Source organism: Colletotrichum higginsianum, chromosome 6 (genome assembly GCF_001672515.1).
Source record: "Colletotrichum higginsianum IMI 349063 chromosome 6, whole genome shotgun sequence".
Classification (NCBI taxonomy): Eukaryota; Fungi; Ascomycota; class Sordariomycetes; order Glomerellales; family Glomerellaceae; genus Colletotrichum; species Colletotrichum higginsianum.
Genome location: NC_030959.1, coordinates 964,134 through 981,646, shown reverse-complemented (window position 1 = coordinate 981,646; position 17,513 = coordinate 964,134). Strand labels below are relative to the sequence as shown.

Below are 17,513 nucleotides of genomic sequence, written 5' to 3'. Positions count from 1 at the left end.
TCACTACCTGACAGGTGGCCCTGAAGGTCTAGAAGCAAACCCCCTCCCCGATCGGATCAAGCCCTGGCCCAGGATTGGCGCGGGAGAATGACGTGGGGGGAAGCACCACTTCAGCGCCGTCGCAAGTCCACCGCGGGGCAACTGAGAGCTGTTGCGACAGCGGGGTAGCTTTTACCCAGAACGCCCCCAAGAAACCCGGCAACCCAGATTTCTCCCGGGATCGATGCCACGAGCTCGCCTTCCATTGGGCGGGATGCGTCCATCTCTGGGTTCTCATCATAATCCCGACGGGTCACGAGAGCTGCTAGAATTGCCCGTTCGGGACAATCGCATCCTCGGGTTCTAGCTGCTCCTGAGTGCCTAGGGGTCAACATAGGTATAAACCTTAGGTCCCCCGTCTCCTCGTCCCGCTCTTGTCGTGACTTGCCATCGTCCTATTCCCGTCTTCTCTCTTCGTTTCTCTATTACTGCAACCGTATCTCATTCTTGCTTGTATTCAACTTTGACAACCAACTTCGCTCGAAGCCCATATACCTCCGCGGATCACACGATGTCTCGTTCTCTGGAGGGCAAGCTCGGCATCGTGACCGGCGCCTCTCGAGGTAAGGAACCCCTTCAAAACACTTTGATGACACGGCAGCCTTTCTGACACAACACCCGCACCCAGGCATCGGCGTCGCCATTGCCGAGAACCTCGCCGCTAAGGGCTGCAACCTCATTCTGGGCTACACCTCCCCCTCCTCCAAGACTCCGGCCGAGCAGCTCGCCACCGACCTTCAAACCAAGCACAATATCCAGACCCTCGCCGTCCAGGCCGACATGGGCACAACCGACGGCCCCGCGTCCCTTGTCGCGACCGCAAAGGCCCACTTTGAGGGGCTCAACGGCGGCAGGTTCCAGGTCGACGTGCTCATCAACAACGCCGGCGTCGCCCACAACAACCTCCTGCCCGCCGTCACGGTCGACCAGTTCGACGTCTCGTACCGCGTCAATGTCCGCGGCCCGCTCCTCCTTGTCCAGGCCGTGCAGCCCTACCTGCCCACCGACCGCAGCGGCCGCATCGTCAACATGTCGTCCGTCAGCTCCTCCACCGGCTTCCCCGAGCAGAGCGTCTACGGCGGCACCAAGGCCGCCCTCGAGGCCATGACCCGCACTTGGGCTCGCGAGCTCAGCGAGAACGCCACCGTCAACGCTGTCAACCCGGGCCCCGTCCTGACTGAGATGTACGCCGGCAACACCCCCGAGTTCAAGCGCTTCATCAAGGGCTTCATCGAGCACGCCCCGCTTATGAAGGCCCGCCCGGGCGTCGACTCGGACGACCTCGTCAAGGCCGCCGAGGAGGAGGGCGGTCGTCCGGCGTATGTCGGCGAGATCGCCGGTATCGTCGGCATGCTCGTCTCGGCCGAGTCGGCGTGGTGTACGGGTCAGGTTGTGTGTGCCAACGGTGGCATGTTGTTTGGCATGCAGTGATTAGTTGCTAATTATGATGATGAAAAACGATGGGCAAATGGCTGGCTGGCTAGTTATAAGATAGACGTAGAATTGATTCCCCGCATTCACAAATGAATCAAACACTCGCGCTGCTTCACTTTTGAGAATTCGGGCCTGTTCATGAAAGTATTAAAGCCTCCTCGAGATGATTTTCCGATCACAGTTGGTCTTTCAACGTGAAGCATACGGATACATGTAAGTGAGTTGTGAAATGTCACTAGCAAAAAAAAAACCAAAAAAAACCACCCGCTGAGTCAAGCTCTCAAATTTGCCCCGCCACCATTTCAAATCACCCCTCCATCGGTCTCGCAGCACTCACCACCGCGACTTACAACCAGCGCAAGTGTCTCGTAACAGACCACCAAGCATTAAACAAACGAGCAAAAAAGCACGGTTCCACCTGTATTTTTCATTTTTCCAAACCAAAAAAAAAACTAAACATGTCCCTGGATCCATTTGACGACGTCCTCACTCTCGAGGACCAGTTCTTCGCCGAGGGCTACCGCCAAGGCACCGAAGACGGCATCCAGGCCGGTAAGATCGAGGGCCGCTCCGTCGGCCTCGCCAAGGGTTACGAGAAATTCCTCGAGAGCGGCAGGATACACGGCCGCGCCGTCGTGTGGGCGAACCGGCTGTCCCTGCCACAGAAGGGCTCCCCCTCCACCTCATCCTCCGCCGCCGCCGCCGCCGCGAGGCCTTCAGACTCTTCGTCGCAGCAACAGCAGCAGCCAAAGCCCTGCTCCCTTCCACCACTGCCGCCCAACGCGAGGCTTGAGAAAAATGTCACGGCGGCCTTCGCCCTCGTCGAGCCCGACACGCTGGCCAGGGAAAACAGCGACGAGGCCGTCAACGACTTTGACGACAGGCTCAAGAGGGCGCAGGGAAAGGTTAAGATCATCGAGCGGATGACGGGCGAGGTTGCCGCCGAGCCCAAGGCGGCGACAGAGGCCAAGGGGCTTTAGTACTGTTTCGTTGAGACCATGGGATGGAGTTTCGTTCTGGCGAAGAATATCTTCGGTTTTCGGGCTGGAGATATACCCCAACGGGTGAAAGGACATAGTCATGGCAGGGCAAACTCTCGATCCCAAGCCTGTTGAGAAAGTAAAACGTTCAATGGAATCTAGTGCCCTGTATATCTACATTCGTTGCACACCCCCCCTCCCCCCTCCTCTCCCTCTCTGTTTCTCTCTTCTGCACAGCAAGAACTCCGGATTTTTCATAACTCACGCAAAAGTTCGGCAGGGGTAGCTGCTCCTTATCATGTTAGCAAACACCATTGTCACCGAAGCCCATTTTCAAAACATTGAAAGCCGCCGCGGACAGGAGAAACTCACCCCTCACCATAGGACTGATCCTTGTTGACCTCGTACTTGTGCACATTCCACGTTCCGCTCTTGAGGTCCTGGCCGCTGGGCGTCGGCGGCAGGCCGTTGGTGAAGAGCGCCTCCTTGCTCGCCTCGACGGCCTTGGCGGCGTTCTTCTCGAGGTACGGCGCCAGGCCCGTGGCGGCGGCCTCCTCGCGGGCGGCAACGAGCTGCTTCTCGCCTGCCTCGCCGATGAGCTCGACGCGCGGGCTCGCGGCCGAGCCGACCGACAGCAAGCCGACGACGTCGGCCTGGTTGACAACGCTGAGGGCCGGGTAGTTGCGGCGGGCGTCGCGCTTCCAGTACGGGTTGTCGGCGATGTCGCCCGCGGGCAGCGTGACGGGGTCGTCGTAGCTGAGGGGGTCGTAGGCGCCCGGTGTCGGGTTGCGGAAGGTCGGGTTCAAGGGCACACCGGAGGAGCGGTTGGGGTCGAGGGCAAGGGAGCGGCGGATACGTTCCCAAACGCCCTGGGACTGGAGGGTGTGCTTCTGTGGAGGGAAACAGGGTCAGCTGAGTGAGCCAATTGAGTGGTTCCGCGGTCCTCGGGATGAGCTGGCGATGGTAGGTGGTTTTTCGTGCTTCGCTGGGAGCAGGAATGGGCAGTGGGTGGTCACCGGGTGTGAGCGACTCAGCTAGCGTACCTTTGAGATTTCCACAACACCGCTTGCCGCGGCCTTCGCAACTGCCTTGGAGGCCATATTAGGCGACGTCGTGGACGGTGGAAGGAAGATTTGGGGGCGGTTCGATTGGCAACGGTTCGATGACCAGCTTGAGGATGGGATGTGAGCGTTGCGGCGCCTAGGTCGTCGATAGTGCTCCAGTTTCTGGCAAGGACCGGGCAGCCGAGGTTTTGCCGGCCGAAGCAATAGCCGTGCTTCAATTTGCAACCCGACTTTCTCGACGGGTATCCACTTCACTCTTTTCCCCTTGCAATGCCCTCGAGGCTGCATTGCTGCCACTCACTCAAGAGGTTCCGGGGGGCGATTGACGATTCGGCCATGGGTTGGTATGGCACCGGGGATCCGGAATCATGCAATGATTGCGGTGCATCGCAGCGCCGTCACTGAAGCGGGGGAGCGAGTGCACAAGACCAAAAACGCCAGTCAATCAATTCCCAGCGACTATACGGTTACAAGAAGATCGCCCCGTGTCCTACCCAGCCCTTTCGTTCGCAATCCCATGTTTTCCCATCACGATTTCTACTTTCGCAAAAGTACTGTAATTACTCGTCCTTCCCATCCTTCTTCTCGGCGGCATCCTCCTTCTTCTCCTCGGCGGTCTTGGTCTCGCCGTTGGCTGGCTCCTCCGCCTTGGCATCGACGGCAGCGGCGTCCGCGGCAGCCTCGACATCGCCGCCCTCAACGAGCGCCGTGACGACCTCGACGGTACCGGCGGGGCTGCCGGGCTCGGCAATGAGAACCTTGCCGGCCTTATCAACCACAAAGACGCCGCGCTGGGTGCTCTTAGGCGCCTTCTTCAAGCCGATGGCACCAATTAGGGTGGCCTTGGGGTCGCAAAGCAGCGGGTAAGGCAGCTTCTGCTTCTCCTTGAAGGTGGTATTGGCCTTGGGCGAATCCGTGGACAGGCCATAGATGGCGAATCCCGTCTTGGTCAGCGGCTCGTACGAGTCTCGGAAGAGACAGGCTTGCTTGGTGCCTGGATATCACGGAGCAAGTTAGCATGGTTGGTCCGAGAGGACTACCGGGTGACATGCCGGAGCAGACAGAAGGAGAGATACTCACATCCGGGAGTCGAGGCCTTAGGGTAGGTGAAGAGGACAACGCCGGCCTTGCTCTTGTCGACGAGCTCCTTCAGAGTCGTCTTGTCGCCTTCGTTGGTCTCGATCTCGCCGCCGAAGCCGTCGAGGTCGATTGTCTCACCCTTAACTGCCTTGACCTTCTTGTCGGAGCCATTGGCGGCGGTAGGCTTCTCGGCAGGCTCATCGACGACTGTCTCTACAGGCTTCTCGGCATTGCCCTTAACGGCGCCCTTGACCTTCTCTGCGGCCTTGGTGACCTTGGAGGAGGCCTTCTTGGGCGCCGGAGCCGGGGCAGGCTCGGGGGCTTTGCGCTTGCGAAGCTCGACGGGCATGGCGTCTACTCGGGATGAGATTGCTGTGGGAAACAAGGATGCAACAGGTGTCGCAAAGGATGGGCGACTTGGGTAGCGGCGTCACGCTGATGATGCGATCCGGATGCGATGGGGAAAACGGGTGAAATTACAACAGATGAGAGGGGGATATGGGAGTCGAGGGAAGATGGGAGGTAAACAGGAGGTTCAAGAGGACGTCCTCGGGACGAACCAATCACAGGTGGCCATGGCCAGAGCTTCAGCCGGGACCAGGGGGCTGATGCGATGCAGATGTTCTGCGGTCGTGGTGACTGAGTGGACTGGTGCTGGCTGCATTTTGCTGTGCGGTGCGGTGCGGTGCGGGCCCCCCCTCGAGGCCCACTGGCCCAAAGGCCCAGACTAATTATTAAGCTCGGTCGCCGCGAACAGCAGAAACGGTAGCAGCCGTTGCTGGTTTTGGCGTGCGAAGGCAAGGGGATGGATGGTGGTGCTGCTGCTGCCGCTTCACTTGGGTTTGCGTTGCTGCCAGGGCGCTGGCTCGGGATCTGCGTGTCCTGTGTCCCTCCCCTCGTCCCCAAACTTGAGCGGTACAGGCCTGTCAGTTCGTGTGTTGCTTTCGTGCTCTCTCTCGGCTGTTCTCATACCGCCGCGCTCCCAGTTCTCACTCTCGCTGTCTCCCTCTCACCCTCCCCCTCTCTCCCTCATTTTCTCTTCTCATTTCCAACTGACATTTCTCCTCGCCCACCCACACCCCGGTCCTCGTCGTATCTAGTAAGCTTTTGACCACTGGCCGTGCGTTCCTCAACCCCGACATGGTCTTAGCCTCTGAGAGGGAGCGCACGTTCTGGTGCCCGTCGGGCTTATGTGGGGGATGCACCAGGTGGCTGGGCCCAACAGCCCGTGTGAGATTGCATGGTTTCACCCGCAGGGCAACCGTCCTGGACGGCCAGCGACTGATCTCTTCTCCGCCTTTGCTGTCTGTTATCGAGATCTAGGACACTCACTGACGGGCTCTCTCTTCCTCGTCCTCAAATTGATGCCCGCTTTCAACCGGAACGAGTCACTCCATCCGGGAACTTCGTGCTCGTGCTTGACACTGTCTCTCCGGGCTTACCAACGCCACGCCGGTGTTGGGCAGTCGTCCGGGGCCACCGCCAGTTGTGCGTCTACCTGACGGAACGGGTCTGAAAACGACAATCATCATCTCCCCCACGCGCCGTGCAGCCGTGCCGTCGACCTGAGGTCCCCCTCCGCTAGGGCAGATGTTTGGACATGATATATAATATCCACACATGAGTCGTTTTTCAACATTCACAGCGGCAAGATGGCCGAGCGGTCTAAGGCGCTAGCTTCAGGTGCTAGTCAAGTAATTGGCGTGGGTTCGAATCCCACTCTTGTCATAATGAGTCTATCGTGGACTCCAACTTTTGCTGTGCAAGACTACCGAGGTGTCGAGGGGAATCTCGAGGCTGGGACGACTTTGTTTGCGTTGGCATGATCGAGTTGACATGGCGCGGGCGCGAAAGATCGCGTCAATACGATTGAGCCTTTCTTTTTCTGTATGGCCCACCCTGCTCTTGCACGCCGCCTTCGACATGGCTTGAATCGGCTTGACATACAAAGGACTCGGCCCTGTCCCTGTCGCCCAAGAATCATATGTGTGATATGTAATTACAAGAAACCGTTGTCGCCTTCGCCCTTGCGAAGCCTTGAGCGCAGCCAGACACAGAGGCGCTTGATCTTTATATGCCCATGCTAACAGCCTGAGTCAGCGCCAAAAAAAAAAACACCTTTTTTTTCTACAACCTCAACCAGCAGTTACTGTCTGCTGTAATACCCTAATAAATACTATAATGCCTAGCATTTAGGTAAGCTATAATAGGACTAACCTCCATAGGCAGTACTAGGAGTTATATAATGTAAGATTAGCTTTTAGGCGGCTTAAGGGATCCTTATCTAACTACTACTTAATTACCTATACTATTAAAACAGCTAATCTCTAACCCTTCTACATTAATACAATATACGCCATCAGTAGGTCTGACTGGAGTAAAAGTGTCGACCTCTACAGCCTTAAAGCGTTACCTTAGTTACTAGGTTCCTTTAGGAGCTGAGGAGGTTGGTGGTCTTGGAAAGGTGAGACGGGCAGAAGCGCACATAGCACAACTAGCTCATAATTCACACATTATTTCACACGGAGAGCCGGACGCAGAGTCCAATTGTGGTCGAAATGTAAGTGGTTCTCTAGGATAAGACGATGCAACAACACCTTACACAAAGTGCTGGCCCAATTCAGGCAACAAGCAACAATTCCAACACTCATAGAGTATATTGATTCTTTGGTTGACGTGCTATTTCTGTCCCGAACCAGCTGCTACGATGAGACCAACACTGCGACTCTTGTCCTTCGCCAGCCGCATATGCAACTATCATCGCCGCGGCCCCGATATCTGCAAATATCCACCCTGGACCACGTTCTAAACTACAATCAGCCCATTCTACATCTCGTCCATGATCCCACTTACACACTTATACTCATTCTACTCATTCGCAACACAAACACTCCCTTTTCTTAACAAAGACCGTAGCAGAACAAAGGGAAAACTTTGAGATGCGGAAAGGAAACCTGACACCCAAGGTGAGCAGCTCTTAACCCCCCTCCCCCCTTCCCCCCGGCTCTCACAATCCAATCAAACGCCTCCTAACTGCCCACCTGCGTAGACAATCACGGCCCCGCTAGCGGCGTTCACAATGGCATGCATCCTCTTCGCGTAGGTTACGGCAACCCCCTCCACCCCTCGTCGCACCATGCTCACATTGAGCGTCGTAGTGACTGCAAAGTGTCGTACTGATTCAAAACAGCTATACCCGCTCGTCGATCCGCTCAGCGCGTGATCAAGCCGTACGTCTTCCTTATTCCCGTATCATTGTCTTTCCTCCATTATCACATCCTCCATCATCACGCCCACTATCATGTCGGGGCCGATACTAACAGCCGGCTAAGAGATACGGCAACAGCCCCAGAAGTCCTAGGTCACCATCCTCGGATTCCAGCCCCTCATAGCACTGCGTGTGTGCTGAACAGACAAAGGCCTGCATAAGGCCGGTTGTTATCTTCCGAGTTGCATCCAACTCACCATGAGATAGGAGGATGAAGAGAAAACGAAACTTTGCCGTTTCATTCTTGTCTTTTTACTGTTTTCCGTGCTTTCTTAATAGTCAATACCCCCTGTTTCTGTCTGCATTTGCTAGATACCAAACCAACACAGAACTTGCCGGCTTTCTTTCTCTCATGCATGTGTGGGTGTTTGACGAATCCTCAGATATTCCATGCCAACGGTTTCAATACCCCAAACTGCGTCAACCCCGCTGAATAACGCTCTTGCCATGCTGGCTTCGTTGGCTAACTTGAACTCTTCGGTCCAGTTTGTGTGAAAAGGAAAGAAAGCGCTCCGCAATGATTGAATGCGATGGATCAAGAAAGGGAGGGGGATGAAGAATCGATCCGTAAAGCGTCCCTCGGAGAACTCCTGCCGCAGTGTGCTTGTTTCGTGACCTGAATCGAGTTTGTCTAGACCTGACGACCAAAATTAAGGGTATCTGGAAAATCCCATCCCCATTTCCTAATCTCTCACAGCAACTCTTCGCTTCCATCATTGTTCAACCGCACATCTGGTCTTGTCAACTTCTGTCCCAGCGTCTTTTCGGAGCGATGCCGCTCCTGGCCCTTAAAGTTGCTGAGGTCAGGGCTCAGCAGGCGCGCTGGCCCTTTCCAATTTCCTCTTGCCCTCGGCCCTCGCGTGGTTCAAATGCTTCATCACGTACTCGTACGTCAGCATCGTCACCGTCGCGGCTGGCACCGCTCGCATCATGTTGGTGCCCATGCCAGCGTAGAAAGCCCTCCAACCCTCCTCTTTGAGAATGGTCCGAAAGGTGCTGGCCACGCCACGATACTTTGGAGATAGTACCTGCTGCGTCTTGCCATCCTCTCCTGTCACGGAGGGCGTCACCTTGATACCCAGGCCTTGGAGATACTCAGCCCCTCCTACAGGCTTCCGTTGGGTCTGCAGCCTCGTACGGATGACCTCGTGCGGGTATGTAGCACTGCTCGCCATGATCTTCGACAAAATCGAAGCGCCCAGCACTCCCATCCACTGCGATTCTTGTGTGTCGCCCGGAGTCGGCTCTCCCATGCCCTGACCGGTAAACTTTGTCTTCAGGTACTCATACGCGGGAAACTGGACGGCCACATGTGTGAGACCCAGTAGGGCCGGAGTGAGACCTGAGTAGAAGGAGAGCACGCCCTCTGAAGTGTACATCTTGCGTGCCGCGTCCATCGTTGACCGGTAATGCCACGAGCTGTGCATTGTCGGTCTCGAAGTCGGGGTGTTGCCTGATCTCGGGAACTGCGAGTAATGCTTGCCTGGGTCGTGTGCAACGCTCTGCGACATTAAGCGAGTCTTGATGACCCAAATCGGGTTCGTGACGATGGTGCTACTGGCACCGGCTATGATGGATGACCAAAAGTTGATCAACACTGTGTTTTCTGTAGTCCGAGTCAGTCCATGGGGCCCAGTCTCCGACCTGCCAGTTCTAACATACCATGGCGGTGCTTCAGGTAGTCTTTGCTCTTATTGTAGACAGTAAACCACACAGCCCATGTGGGCAAATAACCCAGTACTATCGGGCCGAGTCCCCTGTACATGCCCCGTATGCCCTCGTCTTTCCATATCACACGGGCGGTGCCCAGCAGGCCGTTGTAGAGTTTCGGGTGGCCGACATGCCTCCCTTTTTCGACGGGATTAAACCCACCCTGTGCTTGCAACTTGGTCTTGATGACGTCGAGCGGGCACGTCACGACGCCTGAAGTGAAGCCTCCCACTGCACCGGACAGGGCATTGAACTGGGCGTCGGAGGCACCGGCGGCCCACCTATCGAAGGCGGTAATGGTCTCGTTTACGGGTATCGCAGCGGCAGCCTTCTCTATGGTAGCCATTGCTGCGCGAGCAGGGGTCGGGGCCGGGGCCGGAAACGCTCTTGAGCTGCTATAGTTGGGGTATGTTGAGGTCGGATACGGCCCATATTCTTGGTCTGGCGAGTGCGGCGCGCCTCGGTGAACGTCGTGGTGTTCGTCGTGAGACATCCCCTCTCACTGTTGAGCTCGTTCAGGCTTCAGAATATGGAGGTAAGGAGGGTCCAAATGGGAACTGAAAGGAAAGCACACGGTGATGTCCCGGGGGTTGTGGGCTTTCGCAGAGCAGCCAAAGCGGGATATCAACTTTTGAGGGGTCTGTTCACCCGAGGCGGATGTTCGGTTTTGTCCAGATTCGTCGTCTGTCGTCGGTGGTGTGTTTCTCCCAATATGCGTCTGCCGTTTACCACTCTCTGTCTGTCTCTCTCTCTCTCTCTCTCTCTCTGTCTGTCTGTCAGGTAGATGCTGGGCCTTCCCAAGTGTCCCGGTATGCGGGGAACGCTCCCACGCCGCCGTGACACTGAGCGACTAGCGGTTATCGCAGCCCATTGGCCTTGCGAGGAACAGAATATCTAGCGCGGAGAGTCGAGGACGGATTCGGTGGGCAAGGCGCTCCCAAGCATGCGGGAATGGGAAGTGAGGGGGGAGAGAGGCGGGCGGCGGAGGAGAAGGGAAGTGGTAGTGGTAGTCGGAACGGTGCTGTACGGTAAGAGCGCAGTCGGGGGAGTTGGAGATGGAATATTGCGAAAAAGCGCCGAGTGTGGAGCGGGACGGAGCAAGAGAGCAAAATGATGCGAGCTGTCGGCTGTCTCTTTTGGCAAGAGTTCCACGTCCCGGGGGTACCCTTCAGGTGGAGGTGGAACCAATCCAATGGGCTGGAAGGAAGGAGGAGCACCTGCCGGGCTGGATAAGAGGCGCCGAAGCTGGTGCGATGGCCGCTGAAGGGGCCTGCGCGATGACGCTGTGGGGGCAGGCACTTTATTTCCGACCACTGCCCAGGCGTTGTGCTGAGACGGCCAAATACTGCGCTTCTGGGATGTTGTTGGCCTGAGTGAGACCCGGGAGCTGCCGAATGTGCCAATACTTGCTTGCAGCCCTGAGGGGTCAGCAAGTGAGAGATGACGCAGGGCCGATTATGTCAGATCAATCAATCACAGGCAAGCACGTGAAGTACGCAAGGAGGGTTGCGTGTTGCAGGTTTTGTGGCGTTGGGAGCCGGGAGATGTCGAGACGCTTGCAAGGGAAACACCACTGCTCTCGAAAATTTGCCAAGTGTCCAGCTAACATGCGGAATCTCTGAATGGCAACTTCAAAAAGCCCAGAATGAGGGGAGGGGGCAAGGTTTCGAGCTTCCCGGCCATAAAGAAATGAGCTCCACCTCCACCGGTTCTTTGCGGCTTTGCTAGCACCACAAAACCACCATCTCTCCCATCAGACAACCGGGACTGCGGCGGTGCTATCGCATCGCAGAGGGCCGCAGGGCATCCCGTTGGTAGCTCCCATTACCTCATCGGTTGACAGTCCCCAATCACGAAATACCTGTGTTGCTCCCCGCATGTGATCCGTGCTTCTCGATACCTGCCCTCCCCCCACCCCGCGCCACCAGCCACATGGAATCATTGTGCCACACATTTGACTGTCATCCTGTGGCTGGTGTCGGAATCTCGAGGGAGGTCACATGACCCGACATCCCGAATCTTTGCGCCTCTCCGGGATACTCCACGATTTTGCCAGAGAGACCAGTCCCAACCTCAGGCGATCCGCAAAACCGTACTCCGAGGCATTATATCGAACCCTCTCCTCTCCTGCGTCCACCACCCACCCCAGCCGCCACAATGACTTCGCTTATCTCAAAGAAGCTTGCTGATGGCATCCTCGCTCGTCCCTTCCTGAAGAGCATCTTTGTCCCCTTCTCCAACTGGTACGCCAACGCTGCCGGCCACCGCAAGCTCGGCTTGAGGTAAGCAATTAGACGACATCCACCCTCTGCGACAATTGGCCACCGCCTGGAATATCGATGACTGATTGTCCTTTTTTTTGTGCTCCGCCTGCAGATTCGACGACCTTTTCGAGGAGGAGACCGACATCGTCCAGAAGGCCCTCAAGCGCCTCTCCCCCAAGGAGTCTTACGACCGCGTCTTCCGCATCCGCCGCGCCGTCCAGCTCTCCTACCAGCACAAGCTCCTGCCCAAGAACGAGTGGACCAAGCCTGAGGAGGTGCGCACCTCCCCGAACTATTGAAACTATAAGAACCCGGCGTAGAGGACTGACTCCTCGATCTTTAGGACTACCCTTACCTCGGACCCATCATCCAGCAGATCCAGGCCGAAGAGGCCGAGAAGCTGGCCTTCGAGACGATGGAAGTCCAGAAGAAGCACCACTAAACGAAGCCTCTCTGGTGGGGGACACATGTTGACCGTGGAGGAGCGAAGCCGCGCGCACGATGCTGTAAAAGTATCAAGGACGAATGGAACCGCCTGGCCAGGGCGCGCGACTGAAATCTAGACCAGGGGGTTAGAACCAAGGCCAGGCGGTTCGTGTACCTTATGTATAGACCTCGGGGGGGTTCTTGTCTGTCAATTGGAATTCACTGCTACAGATATAGCTTCCGCCGCGCTCGAATAGCACCAATTGACGACTCTTTTTTTTTTTGCGTTTTGATATCTATAGTCTCGCGGCCCTCTCGCCCCAGCTCGGAATTGAAGCTAGCTGACATTATGCACCCTCTGACTGGTCAAAAAATACCAGACCCACCAAGCCTACAGCAACATCACGAAAAACGACTGCTCATCGACAGTTGACGGATGGGCTTGCAGCGGCACCACCACCGCAAACTTCAACTTCGACAAGTCAAAGTCGACGCACAACTTGACAACGGTTTCGAGATGAAGTCCTCGATGGGCTGGTTCCCTTTTTTAATCTGCTGCAGTTCCCCATCTCAACTCATTTACTTTTCAAATTACCATTCACAAATGCTTCAGCGATGAGATTGGAGAGAGCCAATCCTCTTTTGTTGCGTCTCTGTTGACGATGCCCTCAACTGGCATTTGGGTAGCACTTTAAACTTCCTTATCTTCTCTTTCTCTACTGTTGTTTATCGGAAATCCATCAAGTTCATAAGGTCACCATATTCATGATCCAATGAAATTTGCCTACAAGCTTCCTCATTACTTCAGCTTCGATAGCCTAGTCATCCCTTATCTATGCTAAGCCCGGAGCCAGGGCTCAAGACCTGCAAAACACCGACCATTTTGCCTCATCAAGGCTTCTGCAAGCCCAACCGACTAGCTGGACGCTTCATGCAGGTCAAAGGGGGCATTGCGATCACACGCTTCTTCATTAATGCAGGTTGATACTTGCTTGTTGATCTTAAGTGTCATCCTCCTATGTTTACTCTCTGCCATCGTCCGTCAGTAATATGGTTCAGTCACAGTAATGAGCCGACCACCTTCAGTTGCACCATTGAGCTTTGGCAGAATGTATCAAATAGCAACTCGGATGTATGATTGTAGAAAGCAACTTATTGTTGACATGTAAACGTATCCGTCAGGAGCAAACCCTCCGCAAACCGACCATCAATATCACGCCAGCAAAAGCGCGTATCACAGCATCGCCACATCAAACGATGCAGGTCAGATCCAATGGAAAGAACCCCGCTGAAGTACGGCAGAAGAGGGAGCTGGAAATGCTGTACACCCTACCCACAAGCAAGCTGGATCCCCCCACCTTTCCTTTTTCCTACGACGCCCAGGGTCCGAAATGAGACGTACATCTATTTAGAGGATCAAGTTGGCTCATATACGCAGCAATATTCCCCTGCCTCGGTCTAGTAAGACCAAACCATGATCTCGACGAGGATGATCGATAGCCGACTTGACAAGGAGGGATTTCAAGTCCTCAGTTGAGACTGGGTCTGATGCTCACGCGGCCTTCATCAACACCTCACTGGATAGATGACCCCTGGCCCATAACATAAGAGAGTAGGTTAATGATCACCGCCCAGTGACGATCCCACAGTCTACTCGCCTTCATGCCGCGGCGACGTTCCAGAGTCACAATTCCTTAGTCATACTGCCATTGTCGTCATTCACCCGGCAAACGACTGCTCTGTGTCAAGTTCGAAGGTTACTTTGGGCCATGTCCGGTTACCCCATGCTCGTCTGTCTATCCGTTGTTCGTGTAGAGTAACTCACAATTGCCCGACATAGGACCCAGATTATCCTAGCTTCCCTTCTCCCGGTTAAACGACATGCGACCTACCTAATCCGTGGCCAAGAGTCGAAAAAGAGCCTTCCAGGTGGCAGAAAGGCATGTTACGGTATAGGAAGTGCCAGACCAAGTACTGACTAAACCTGCCAAGCCTTGCAATCTCACGCCCAAGCGTAAGTCGTCGTCGAGAATTGACGATGGCCCCTTCGAGTTTTCTCTAACCGGACTGGGTCTTGCTCGATCAGCCACTAGCCAGCGTGGTGAACCACGAATAAAAGACGGACAATTGGAGACAAGCCAAAATGTTTAAAATTACGCCTCTTTAAACTCCAGAGTTTCCTCATACCCTAGATATCACACTCAGACATCGGGAGAGAGCCTCAACAAACAAGCGTCCTCCCCGCGCAATGCTGCTTCTCATCACCGTCCCAAAGTCCGAGGTCGTATAGAGGGCTTCCCTTCCTATAATGGGCGACACCTTTCTCCCTCCTATGCTAACAGGTGATATAACCAAGTCTATTATTACAGCGAGACATCCTTCCATCTGGCATGAATCGCCTGTTCTGACAAAAAGAGCACCCCTTTAGGTTCCGTTCCGTAGGTTTTGCGTTTCCTGGCCAACCCTTTCAACTAGTTGAATTCGAGCGAAAGAAAGGTGAGGGTTTGTTGGATATATAGGTGGCGGAAAGCCAAACTTGCGAAGAAGCGGCGTAGCCGGGATAGGCAATCTAGGCTTTGAGCCTCTCGCCGATCATTCGCAGCCCAAGACGGTCCTAGGCCAGCATACGGAAATGCTTTTCGTCGTGAAACGCTCCCCAGGTTCCGTTTGTGTGTATCGTTACGTGGTCATACAGTGCTGTGTTCCGTCAGCCGCATTCTGCGGATGAGCCGGAGAAGATTTGTCGTACAATCGAAAGAAAAAGGTAAAACCGCAACCATGATCATGCGTTTCCAGGCTTCTCCTCGGTATCAATGTGCCAAACAACGTAGTTGGGCAGACCGACAACGCGGTAGCCAGCACGCTTGGCCATCTTGGCGAAGCCTTCTGTCTCGGCCTGGTTCTCAAAGGCGTAGCACGGGAAGTTGATTCCTGGAGGAGTTAGCAGGCGTGCAGTTCGATTTTCGACGACGAATACCAACCTGACCGGTGGACATCGCCCTTGACGAGGATGTTGACGCCACCAATACCATCGAGCTCCAGCTCTTCGTCCTTGTTGTTGCGCCAGTCACCCTCTCTGGCCATGTGTCTGCGACCGGTGTCGTACTCCTTGTAACCTGGTTCTTCGTAAGCATGCGTGTTTGACATTTAATGGCGTGGCCCTTACCTTCTGCGAGAACGACATCCTTGTCCAAGCTCGCTGCAAGCCTGCGGCCCTTATCAGACTCAACCCAGGAATTATAGTCGAAACGACCCTCGATATCGCGACCATCGCGGTAGCGGTGAAACCAGATGTCTGTCGGGCTGTTAGCATCGCGAGGGTTTTCGCCACGCAGCATGTGGACTCACTGGGCACAAGGATGTCGGTGTCGTGGGCAATGAAGTCCTCGAGTATCTTCTTGGGACTGTCTACAATGTCGACATCGCGCCAGTAGATCCAGGAGTGCTCGGGCTTCATGGCGGCAGAGAGGAGATAGTTACGGGCGCGGCCCATGGCCATTCGTCGGGGACCCTGCGCCTTGAACGAATGGCGCTCCTCGACGCTCTGACTGAGCCCGAAGCCGAAATCCTTCTCGACAATCATGGCGCTGTTGAAGGGAATCTTGTCAGGTCGGCGCTGGATGCGGTCCAGCTCGGAGGCGAGAATGGCCAGGGTATCATCCTTGGAATCGCCCACAAGGAAGGCAAGGTCGATCAGGTGGTGGGGGTAGGTGAGCTCGGCGATCAGCTCGAAGTACTTGGACAGGTAAGGGGCGGCGTCCTTGAGGGGAGTGAGGATCAGAACACGCTCCTCATTGGTGACAGCCTTGCGCGTGGACTTGATGGGGTTGAGGTTGACGTGTTGGATCGAGGTATGGTTGACTTCCAAGGGTTCATGGTGGTTGAAGATGACGGGGGTCTGGAGATGGCCGGCCCACGAAGCTTGCTCATTGAGCGACATCTCCATGGGGGGCTTCGCGGGGCCCCAGCAGTAGAAGCTGTGCAGCGTCACATGTTAACAAGCTTTCTTGTACGTGGTGCACGCGCGCATCGCCGTGCATGAATGACAAAAAAAAATTGTCGCGCCTCTTGAGGAGGCCTGGTCTTCAAAACCTTGGACAACATACCTCTGCATTTCAGAAGCTGACGAGCGGATACCGCGCCATAGCAGCAAAACAAAGCCGGTGAGGGCGATGAGAAAGAGGAAGCGCGTCCTGGTCAGGAAAGCCCATATCGCTCTGGTAGGGGGTAGTCTGGACTGGGCAGACTTCCAGTTGATTCCGCCTTTGGGGAGAAGCATGGCTCCTGTGGAATGGATGGGTGGTCGGGGACACCACCCTAGAAGACGTCTTTACAAAGAGAGAAGATGTCGAGTGTGTATTCCAGCACGACAAGCGTCCAAAATGGCGGCGTTGCAAGTATGGCGGAGTTGTTGCTTGTTGCGCGCGCAAGATCGTCGCACGTGTCGCTTGAGGGCAGAGGCCGCCGGGTAGAGGCAAATGGGGAGTCGAGCGGAAGGGATGTCTGGTAGCACAAGCCTCCCTGGAACAGATGCGAGTCCAGCGACAAATTGAAAGGTTGGAGGCAGCAGGCAATTGATTCAGCGTTTTTGTGTCGTCCGAAAGATGGCAGTCGTCGTAGCACAACTCTCTACACAAGGGGTGGGCCAAGGCTAACTGACGACGAAGGTCTGGTCGCTGGATTGAACTGATAAGGGTCGCGATGCCAAAAAGGTAGACCGCGACGTCAGTGGTTCCACGGTTCTTGGTTCTTGCGGGGGATGCAATTCGGTCGCAAGGTCTTGGAGCAACGGTTCTGGTTGTCTTTCAGCCTTGTTGTGCCTTTGAAGAGGGCGATGGTTTCGGCCAGAGTGCTTGTCGAAAGGCAAGAACAAGAACGAGGGACGTTTGGGTAAGCCCAGGCAGGAAAGGGAAGGAGGGAATTGAGAGAAAGGAGCCACGCCAAAAGGGCCCCGGAAAAAAAAAGGGTCGACTGAGAGGAGAAGGACTGGCGTGTGTGGGAGAGGAGAGAGAGCAAGGCTTGGATGGGACAGGCTAAGGCAAGTCAAGGTAGGTAGAGAGAGGCAGGCTTGATTTGGTAGGAGCAGGTAAGATACATGCAAGTACGCGGGAGACGGGAGACGCATGGCCGGCTGGCAAGGCCTAGGCTTCAGCAGCATACCACGATTGCGGATTAATTACAGGCCGTCAACAGACACCCAATCCCACCTTCAATAGTCCGGCCACCATGTAGAATACCGCCGTCAACT

At 55.4% G+C, this 17,513-nt stretch overlaps 6 protein-coding genes across 6 annotated transcripts; 3 read left to right on the top strand and 3 right to left on the bottom strand.

Annotated features, from left to right (window-relative positions):
- Positions 1 to 550: 550 nt before the first annotated feature.
- On the top strand, positions 551 to 1,470 carry CH63R_08712 (Short-chain dehydrogenase; the record flags this gene model as incomplete). The annotated part of the gene is made up of 2 exons (XM_018303686.1): positions 551 to 602; positions 668 to 1,470. 2 exons carry the CDS (start codon positions 551 to 553, stop codon positions 1,468 to 1,470), a joined length of 855 nt encoding a protein of 284 aa, XP_018155709.1.
- Positions 1,471 to 1,931: 461 nt separating this feature from the next.
- On the top strand, positions 1,932 to 2,453 carry CH63R_08711 (Duf1715 domain-containing protein; the record flags this gene model as incomplete). Its single annotated transcript, XM_018303685.1, has 1 exon — positions 1,932 to 2,453. One exon carries the CDS (start codon positions 1,932 to 1,934, stop codon positions 2,451 to 2,453), a length of 522 nt encoding a protein of 173 aa, XP_018155708.1.
- Positions 2,454 to 2,821: 368 nt separating this feature from the next.
- Positions 2,822 to 4,946, bottom strand: CH63R_08710 (AhpC/TSA family protein; the record flags this gene model as incomplete). The annotated part of the gene is made up of 4 exons (XM_018303684.1): positions 2,822 to 3,343; positions 3,497 to 3,653; positions 4,082 to 4,511; positions 4,598 to 4,946. The coding sequence occupies 4 exons, from the start codon at positions 4,944 to 4,946 to the stop codon at positions 2,822 to 2,824; spliced, it is 1,458 nt and encodes a 485-aa protein (XP_018155707.1).
- A 3,722-nt stretch (positions 4,947 to 8,668) lies between these two features.
- On the bottom strand, positions 8,669 to 10,068 carry CH63R_08709 (Mitochondrial carrier protein; the record flags this gene model as incomplete). Its single annotated transcript, XM_018303683.1, has 2 exons — positions 8,669 to 9,471; positions 9,528 to 10,068. 2 exons carry the CDS (start codon positions 10,066 to 10,068, stop codon positions 8,669 to 8,671), a joined length of 1,344 nt encoding a protein of 447 aa, XP_018155706.1.
- Positions 10,069 to 11,732: 1,664 nt separating this feature from the next.
- Positions 11,733 to 12,281, top strand: CH63R_08708 (Cytochrome b-c1 complex subunit 7; the record flags this gene model as incomplete). The annotated part of the gene is made up of 3 exons (XM_018303682.1): positions 11,733 to 11,857; positions 11,952 to 12,114; positions 12,183 to 12,281. 3 exons carry the CDS (start codon positions 11,733 to 11,735, stop codon positions 12,279 to 12,281), a joined length of 387 nt encoding a protein of 128 aa, XP_018155705.1.
- A 2,766-nt stretch (positions 12,282 to 15,047) lies between these two features.
- Positions 15,048 to 16,544, bottom strand: CH63R_08707 (Mannan polymerase ii complex anp1 subunit; the record flags this gene model as incomplete). Its single annotated transcript, XM_018303681.1, has 5 exons — positions 15,048 to 15,196; positions 15,247 to 15,381; positions 15,432 to 15,560; positions 15,614 to 16,242; positions 16,372 to 16,544. The coding sequence occupies 5 exons, from the start codon at positions 16,542 to 16,544 to the stop codon at positions 15,048 to 15,050; spliced, it is 1,215 nt and encodes a 404-aa protein (XP_018155704.1).
- Positions 16,545 to 17,513: the final 969 nt, after the last annotated feature.